Source organism: Microcebus murinus, chromosome 7 (genome assembly GCF_040939455.1).
Source record: "Microcebus murinus isolate Inina chromosome 7, M.murinus_Inina_mat1.0, whole genome shotgun sequence".
Classification (NCBI taxonomy): Eukaryota; Metazoa; Chordata; class Mammalia; order Primates; family Cheirogaleidae; genus Microcebus; species Microcebus murinus.
The window spans coordinates 5313055-5322571 of record NC_134110.1 but is presented as its reverse complement, the minus strand read 5'-3'; the positions used below and the strand labels follow the sequence as shown (position 1 = coordinate 5322571).

At 56.9% G+C, this 9517-nt stretch overlaps 1 protein-coding gene across 1 annotated transcript; it reads left to right on the top strand.

The window, feature by feature from the left end:
• The first annotated feature begins 3448 nt into the window (after window positions 1-3448).
• MESP2 (mesoderm posterior bHLH transcription factor 2) lies at window positions 3449-5498 on the top strand. Its single transcript, XM_020288760.2, has 2 exons — window positions 3449-4303; window positions 5056-5498. The coding sequence occupies exons 1-2, from the start codon at window positions 3449-3451 to the stop codon at window positions 5323-5325; spliced, it is 1125 nt and encodes a 374-aa protein (XP_020144349.2). The 3' UTR covers window positions 5326-5498.
• The last annotated feature ends 4019 nt before the right edge of the window (window positions 5499-9517 follow it).

Here is a 9517-nt window from a genome sequence, read left to right as displayed (position 1 = left end):
GCTCCACAGCCGCCCAGCCACTAGGCTGCACTGCCCCCTGTGCCGAGTGGTGGCCCACTGGGGATCCCCTTCGGTTTCCCTCCTGGTGAGTGAGGCTGGCAGACAGTGTGCCCTGGGCTTCCAGAGCCCGGCTGAGGGGCCCCGTGAACAGCCAGGGCCCACAGCACACCAGGCCCAAGGCCCACCCTCCAGAACTGACACTCAGAGATTCAACAGTGAGACCCGGGCCTGGGCTCCCGGGCTAGCCCAAACCCAGGTAGGAGGCCAGGCAAGCCTGCAGGAAAGAGCAGTCCGTACATACCAAGCACGGGGCTCTGTGCCCGCATGAATTCCCAGTACTCACCAAATCCCTTCCCGGGAAATCCCTCTAGGCTGGCTCTAGGGGTGGGGCGAGGAAAATAATTCTGTATATTCAGAACCTTCCTGGAGACCACGAGGCCATCCCACGGTGCATATCCAGCCGTTCCTGCACGAGACGGCACTGTTTGGCAGAAACTAAACACACACTAAAAGTCTAAGGTGCATGCCATGGATTATCAGACAGCAGCTAAAAGGCGTGAGTCAGAAAACGTCAATAGAAATGGCACATTAATCTGCCATTTCGGAACCCAGATCAAGGCATATCTGTGAAACTTGATGACTTTTGTTTACAACTGTCAAATCCACGTGTGTAAGTTTCTTGAGAGATAATGTCAAGAGCTTTATAGTGTTGTGTGGCCTTGGGTGAATAAATGATGTATTTAAACTGCATTTGCTATTATTTCAACCTAAAAAGTGGAGGGTTGCATGTTTTGTAAGTCCTACCTTGTTTCCCCCTAGGAAATGGTTTCATTTTGTTTTGTTTTACTTTAGTTTAAACCCTTTTAAGCTGAAATGTTGCATTGTTAACTGCTTCTTTCCAAAGAAAGCCTGTTTGAAATTGATTCCATGTTCTTTTCACATTACGGACAAATTAAAAATGTCTCTTTATTCATAGAAGCTAGAATAAACACCAGTTGCCTTAACGAATGTTATTCAACATCAATTATTGCTGTATCATAAACTTAAAGCGGTAACTTGGCGTATTTTCTCCAATATATTTTAAAATAAGCTCTGAGAAGGAAAAAATGATTTATAATTTTATCATTGAAGGTTTATCTGTACCTCTTGCCGTTTTACTTTTTCCCAAGTTAAAGTTACTTAAATGGATGAACATTTAAATCAACTATGATGGTGGGGGGGGAAGGGGCACGGGCAATATACGTAACCTTAACATTTGTACCCCCATAATATGCTGAAATAAAAAAATAAAAATAAATTAAAAAAATGAATCACCTATGACCAAGGTTTCGTTTTCTATATAACCCATAGTTTAAATCTGTATTGACAAGCAGTAAAAATTTGATCCATTTTTTTTTTAAAAGGATGAGTTAGCAAAATATGTCCTGACATGGAATGCCCTAAGACGCGCTGTTGAATGAAAAAAAAACCCAAACACAAAGTTGCTGACACATACACGGTACAGCGTGCCTAATGTAACCTGACCCATCCCGATGTCTGCTGAGGACACTCACGTCTATGCAAATGCACTGCGCTGGTCTGGAAGGACACCCGGCCTAACAGCAGCGGTCACCTGTTGGAGAGGGGCTCTGGGGGCCGGTTAAAGGGACTCAAACTTTATCTGTGATTTTCCACTTCTCACAGTGAAATGTCATGGCTATGTAATTTGTGTACTTAAAAGTTAATTTTTAAAAATTAATTTTTAAAAACAGCCGTAATAGCATTTACAAGGCCACTTACTGCTACTTCAGGCCGCTGCAGGCCAATCTATTCTAGAACACCAGTTGACCTTGGGTTACTGATTTTTACAAATTTTGTCACTCTTCTGCTCAAGAGTCCCCATGGCTCCCCATTGCCTTGGGAATACAACCCACCTCCTTAGGGTGTCACCAGCCAGGGTGTGCACTGGCCCCCGCGCCCCCACCCCCCCACCACAGCGCCCTGCTCCTGAAGACCCTGGAAGGTCCCACTGCCAGGCCCTGCTTGTGCAGTTCCCACCCAGAACGCTCTCCCTACTCAAATCCTACTCGAGGTCCAAGGCCCAGTTGTGACCTCTCCACCTCTGTGGCCAGAGCCCTACTGTCCCTGGCCTTCATCTGCTCTTAGCCTCTGGGCTCAGCCCTTTCCCTGATCATTCGGGACACTGATAACCTTTAAACTGTCATTGTTGCTGAGGAGTGAGAACATTTATAAGTTTTACCATCTCAATTACCCCACACAAAAGTCCGGTGAGCAGATACGACCATTATGATTCCTGTTGCATTAAAGCAGAAACTCAAGCTCAGACAGTTGTTAAGGGCCCTGCCCAAGTGCACACAGCTAGTTAGTGGTGGAACTGCTAGTTACACAACGGCCTGTTCACAGTTGATTTGTCTTTCCCACAAGACTGAAATCTCTTGCTTGGTGCACGTTCAACCAGGTGCACCTGACACTTACTGGTTGCTAAATAAAGATGAATTAAAAATGAATAATGCCCACAAACGCCTTAAAATGCAAGCGCCTTCTTTATAAAATGATAAGAGCAAACATTCAGCTCACTTGCCAGGCCCTTTCTAAGTGCTACAGGGATCGGCTCCCCTAGCACCAGCAGCCACCCAGTGTAGGCATTTTCTACTACTGTTGGTACCACCACGAGGACCTGAGGCCCCGAGGAGGTAAGTGGCTTACCCAAGGTCATCCGGCCAACAGACAGGCCGGCACCGGGGCCGCCTTCACCCATGTTTGGCACCCACTGTAACCCATTCCTCTTGTGCAGGCTGCTCTGTCCCCTCTCTCAGGGACAGAAACAGACCGTGGGCACTGAGATGACTCTCTCAGTGCCATTCGGCAAATCAACAGCTGTGGGTTCTGGATTCCCCAGAAGGGTCCACCTGTGCGCCCCGCTCCCAGTCACCGAGGGCAGGCTCCCCGGGCTTGTCTTCGCGCCTCATCCAACACACCAGCAGGCGCCGCGCGGAGGTCGCTGGGCACAGACCCCCGGAGGACGGCGACGAGAGAGGCAGCCACTCCTCGCGGAGGCCGTGAGGCGCCTAGGGACAGCCCGGCCGCCCGCGGACCATGGCACTGCCCGCCCCTGCGGCGCTCCTGGGCACTCACCGTGCTCAGCGCACGGGGCGGGGGCGCGGGTGGGAGCGCGGTGAGAAGCTTAGCAGCTCCATCCAGATGCGAATTGTCCCTCCCACACTTCCCGGGCTGCAGGGGCCTCCATTAGAGCCCCGGAGGAGTCAGAATCCACACCTCCGCAAATGGGCCGCGTTCCCAGGGCCCCCCTGCCCAGACCTTCCCTGGGCTCTGTGGGTTTTGACACCTCTCTGTAACCTGGCAGGGGGGCACCTCGCACCTTGGGCCCAGATAAAAGCTCAGGCCTGGAGGTGGCCAGCGCAGCCTCCCACAGCCCACAGCCCGGGCCATGGCGCAGTCGCCTCCGCAGAGCCTCCTCAGCCACGACCACTGGATCTTCTCCCAGGGCTGGGGCTGGGCCGGCCACTCGGACTCCACGTCCCCGGCCTCCTCCTCGGACTCGTCGGGTTCGTGCCCCTACGACAGCACCCGCGGCCCCTCGCGGCCCGCGCCCCCCGCCTGCGGCACCCGCGCCCCGGAGGCCGCCCCGACGGCGCCCCGACGTGCGCGCACCTGGCCGGCGGGCGGGCAGCGGCAGAGCGCCAGCGAGCGCGAGAAGCTGCGCATGCGCACGCTCGCCCGCGCCCTGCACGAGCTGCGCCGCTTCCTGCCGCCGTCCGTGGCGCCCGCCGGCCAGAGCCTCACCAAGATCGAGACGCTGCGCCTGGCCATCCGCTACATCGGCCACCTGTCGGCCGTGCTGGGCCTCAGCGAGGAGAGCCTGCAGCGCCGGCGCCGGCGGCGCAGCGACGCGGCGTCCCCGCGGGGCTGCCCGCTGTGCCCCGACGGCGGCCCCGCGCAGGCGCAGGTGCAGGTGCAGGCGCAGGTGCAGGTGCGCGGCCCGGGCCTGGGCTCAGCCGCCCGCGCCGGGGCGTCCTGGGGGTCCCCGCCCGCCTGCCCTGGACCCGGAGCTGTGCCCGAGCATCTGGGGAGCGGGGGCCCGGACACAGATCCCTGGGTGACACCCCCTTACTGCCCCAAGATACAGTCGCCCACGCATCCGTCCCAAGGGAGAACCCCTGACGAGTCTTTTTGGATGCTACCCCAAGCCTTTCCCAGGACGCAGACATCCCCAGAGCCCGGGAACCAGGCAGTGCCCTGGACGACGCCCCCGGGGCCCGTGGAGCTGGCTGCAGTATACCAGGTACGCATCGAGGCCCTAGATGCTTCCCTCGGCCCCAGGCTTGAGATGGAAATGGAAGCCCTAGTGTGCAGAGAATCTCATATTTTTCACATCCCAGATTTTATAATCCAGCGTTATCTAATAGAGGGGAGAATGAAAGGAACCCTGACCTCCTTGGGGGAAGAGGTGGGGCCCTGAGAAGTTAATGCCACCACCAGTCACATCACTGCCACCCAGCAGTCTTGACAGCCATGCGGAAAAGGGGATGTAGCCCTCGGACTTGCTCAGAGGGTGGGAGGTGGAGACGGGGGGCTCTGTCAGGAAAATAACCCCAAGTGCTGCTATGCTAAGTAAGGGTTCAGTGGAGGGAGGAAGCCCTGGGGTAAGGGCAGTGCTCCTTGAGTAGATGGGCTTGGAGCTGGTGACTTCATGTTTTCTTCAAGCTTCTTTCATCCATGAGGCCCATGACTGACTCCTAGTGCATAGAAGATCCTATTAATAACCAAAATTTACCGAAGGCTTACTGTGTGCCCAACGTCACTTGTGTATTAATTTATTCAGCCCTCCCAACAACCCTGGGAAGTAGGTATTATTATGATCATCCCATTTTGCAGGTGAGAAAACTGAGACTAAACGCGGTTACTTGAGTTCTCACTTATAGTGAGTCGCAGAGCTTGGATTTGAGCCTTGGCAGTGCGTCTTTAGAGCCAGGGCTCTTAACCACTGTAATCAGGCAGTGGCCCACTAACCAGCTGCTCTTGCCACTCTTGCAGGGTGTCTCTGTGTCTCCAGAGTCCTGTCTGTCGCTGGGATCCCCGCCGCTCCTGCCCCGCCCATCATGCCAAAGACTCCAGCCTCAGACCCAGTGGGGGTGCTGGAGCCACAGTGCAGAGGTGCTTCCCGGCTCAGAGGGCCAGGCACCAGGCCCCGCCTTCCAGCTCCATGAAGCAAGCCCTCCCCAGAGCTCAGGCCTGCCGCTCGGTGGCTGCCCTGAACTTTGGCCAGAAGACCTAGAGGGGGCCCACCTGGGCCTCTTCTACTAAATGGGATTGCTTGCCGCCTTTTCAGCCAGGAATCAGGGCTGTCCTGTGGGTGCCCCATTTGCTACCTCAGTGGTTTTCAAGTTTGCCGTTAGCCAAGGATCGTTTTGCCCAGGGATGTCTTTCACGGAAGTAGTGGCTGGGGCAGTGTCTCCCACCGCTAGACACCCGGTGCTCTGCAGAGCAGTCTGAGCTGCTGTAGGATAAAGGCTCCCCAAAGGGGGAGGTGGGGCTGGGACAGTGCGGGTGTGCGTGGGGGGCAGGCTCCACACTCTGCTTTTTGGTGACAGCCAGAAGCCTGTGTACTTCAATTTTTTGTACTTCTTAAAAAAAACACACACACAACAAAAATTTGGTTTGGTCTGCTTTTGTTCCATCAACTTGGATTTGGGGTTGGTGTTTTGTTTTGTTTTATTTTCTTTGCCCCTGGAAAAGGAAAAATGTTCCCCTTCTTAGGGGGGAAAGTCATGGTACTCTCCTCCTCCCCAAATCCAGCCCTTCCTCCAAGGTTGGCGCGGGCCTCACTTGCCAATTTCATAATATTTATGCAACGGGGCTGCAGGGCCGGCGGCCACAGGTGGGCTGGGGCCTGGGCCTGTCCATCTCGCAGACACTTCACCACTGCCCTTTCGCGTTCTTCTGGGTAATTCCTGCTGGCTGCTGGCTGGGCGCACGCAGCTACAGGCGGACAGGCAGGGCCTCAAAATAGGGAGACCAGATTCCCAGAAGCCTGTGATTTAGAGCTCTTTCACAGCTTTATGAAGCTGTTTTTCAGAAGATGGCTGTGAGTGGCCCCTGTGTGCTAGGCCTGTGTGTTGTTGCTAGGGCTGCCATGCAAATACCACAGCCTGCGTGGCTTCAGCAACAGAAATGTATTTCCCCACAGTTCTGGAGGCCAGAAGTCCAGGATGAAGATACAGGGAGGGTTGGTTTCTTCTGAGGCTTCTCCTTGGGTTGCAGATGGCCACCTGCCCACTGTGTCCCCATACGGTCACCCATCTGTGTCTTCATCCCTTCGGAGGACACCCATCATATTGGTTTAGTGCCCACCCTACAGACCCCATTTAACCTTGGTTACCTCTTTTAGGGATCTCTCTCCAAATACAGTCACATTCTGAGGTGCCGGAAGTTAGAGCTTAAACATACGAATTTTAGGGGGGCACAACTCAGCCCCTGACACCTGGTGTTGGGTGCCAGAGAGAAAATATTTCCCAACTAATGAGGTGAATTACAGGGAAGTAAATGAGCGGAGCCCAGGTCCCAAATGCAAGGATGGGGGTTTACGTAAGGTGCTCTAGGACTGGGGTGTGACAGCCTGGTGGGAGGCAGGGGTGGCAGTGCCGTTTCGTTCTGGAGTGACCTGATCCGTTAGTCCTGCTGCCTCGGTTGTGCTGTCTTGCAAGAGTGAGAGGCACGGCCGGGCCCTTGGGGAGATGACGCCATGACCCGTTAGCAAAGGCTCCCTCAGGCAGGGGAGCCAGCGGTGGTGGTGACTCCTTCTGTACCCGCTGGCTTGGGAGGGGAGGGTTGCAGGAGAGGTGACCTCGGAGACAGGTGTTGAAGGATGTGCAGGAGTTTGCCAAGAGGAGTGAGGGAAGAGCCACCCAGGCAGACGGAACAGCGTGAGCCAAGTCGGAATGGAAGTAGCCAGCGGCTAGCGTTGACAGAGAAAAGGACAAGCAGGGGTGGGGAAGGAGCTTGGGGCATGGCTGTGGCCGTGGGGAGCCCCGTGTGCTGGCATGGTGCAAGGTGCGGAAGGTGGGCAGTAGCGGGTGGGCTGGGCAGTGCCGCTGTCCGGTCCCTTTGGCAGCTTCATAGAAATGGAGCCGGGCACAAAGCCACTGGAACGGGCCAGGTGGAGAGAGGAGAAGAGAGGCAGCCCAGAGCACGAGCTGTCTGACCTCCTGCCCTGTGCCCGGCCACGTGCAGGGCCTCCCCTCTGACCCTGCGTGGCAGCCCACTGCCTGCTGAGATGCCCTGTGGCGTCAGGCAGGTCACTCCCTCTCTGAGCCCCAGTTTCTTCGACTGTGAAGTAGAGGCAGTAATAGACCCTACCTCTCTGGCTTCTTATACTTGGCACATAGTAAATGCTCAATAAAAGGAGTAGCTGAATAGAGTCGCATTACCCAAAAGATGGCCTAGTCCAGTGGTTCCCAACCAAACCTGGCCGCATGTGGCGCCATCCTGGTCCCAGGATCCTAGTCCCAGAGGGTGATTCGGTGAATTAGGGTCCCGCACTGAAGCCCCAGGCTCCCAGGCTCTAACAAGACCCTCTCCAGGGAACCCTGGGGCTCGGCCAGCTTTGGGAGCAACAGCTATTCTTCATCCATTCATTGTATAAGTGAGGAAACTGAGGCCCAGGGAGGGGAGTGACTTCCCCCAGCTGCAGAGAGGTGTGGACGCAGGCCCTGGCTGCTGGAGCGCTCTCTCCCTCCCACGAAGACCTCTTGGCTCCCCCGACTCTCCTCTCGGCATCTGTGCTGAAGGCAGAGCTAAACAACCGCCCTGCCCTGCGTCCTTCCTGTGGCTCCCGCCTGTCCCTGCGCAGACAGAGGCAGGGCCTCCCAGCCACGCGCTCCAGCTCCCAGGCCCTGCAAGGGCCTGGGTGGAGCCCAGGAGAGCACTGGCCTCTGCCGGCAGCAGCTGGAGTGAGCATCCTCTAGAGCCTGGCGGCCCCATCCTCCGGCTCCCCTCATCGTGTTCCTCTCAGGGCAGCAAAAGCAGAGCGAGTGGCCCCGGCGCCACCGTCACTCCAGCCAGGAACCACATGTGGATTACGAGCTGGAGTCACGTGAGAGACGTCCTAGCCGCTGCTGGGCTGAGAGCAGCCTGGCTCAGCCTAAATCTGCAACTCCTGGAGGGAAGGCTCAGCCCTGCCTCTCAGAGCGGCAGCCCCTGCCTGCCATCTGTCCGTCTGCCTGTCCGTCCACCCGTGGCTCATCCCAGGCATGCCGCTCTGGCTGCACCTCTCTGCCAAGCGGCTGGCGGGAGAGGGGGAGAGGCCGATGCTGGTACCCCGTCTGGGATGACTGGTCTGCCCACACCTTCTTCCTGGGGACCCCAGTCACCACCCGAAAGAGACTGGAGTCACTGAGTGGCTCATCTAGGCCTTTCAAAGACAGTGCAATGGAGAAGACACACTGGTTTTGCATGTGGCAACTGAGGCTGGGAGAAGTGCCCTGTCGGCCCAGGTCTGGGGCTGCTGTCCCCACCTCCAGAGGCTGCTCCTTGAAGATCTGCAGAACCTTCCCTCCCGCTGGCCTCAGCGCGGAGGGGTCATCCCCCTGCAGACAGAGCCCTGGGCAGGGAACCAGCAACCTGAGTTCTAGCTGGTCTGTGCTCCTTGACCTTGATCAGGCTCTGCAGGCAGGTCTCTGGCTCTGGGCATCCTCACTGCATCCTGGGACAGGCTTCCTCCAGCCACGCAGGGCCGTATGAACGCCAGCATGGTAAGCTGCCCAGTGGCACGAGCGTGGCAGCGCGGACCGTACCAACCTGCCCCAGCTCTGAGTGGGCATCTGCGCACGTTCAGTAGAGCCAGACAGCAGGTTCCAGTTCTGGCTCCACTGCGCTGTGACTTAACCTCCTTGCCCTTCAGTTTCCTTGTCTGTGAAGCTGAGATGAAGACAGGCCTTATCTCACAGCAGGGAGAGGACTCAGTGAGATAATGTGCTCAGACTCTTCTCCCGGGCAGGCCAGCTCTCCCCTGCAATAGCCTGGGAGCCTGCAGCCCATCAGGGACCCAAGATGGTGAGGCCGGCCCCTCCCCCAGCCGGCCCCCAGAAGGTCAAGTGCCAGCCACAGCTGCTGGGCACTGGCGACAGGAAGGGCCAGCCCAGAGGGGCTGGGGGACTTAATCTGGGGCAGCCCAGGGAGCCTCCCGGCTGGTAGAGGGACATCACCCCATCTCCCCTGGCCTCCGCCCTGCTCTTTGATGTGCGGATGGTGGTGGGGGGCCTTCCTGGCCTAGTCTGCTTCTCACAAGGGGGAAGAGGCTGGAGGGGCTTGCAGCCAGGAGACAGGGCCACGGTGATGATAATACCAGCTGTCCTATGTGTCAGGCCATGTGCTAAGTACGGGAATCTCCTTACTCCCACTCACCAACCCAAATGGCCTCGGTACTTCCTCGTGTACCTGAGCAAACTGAGGCTCGGGGGTTTGGGTCACTTGCCCAGGAAACAGTGGCTGAGCTGCA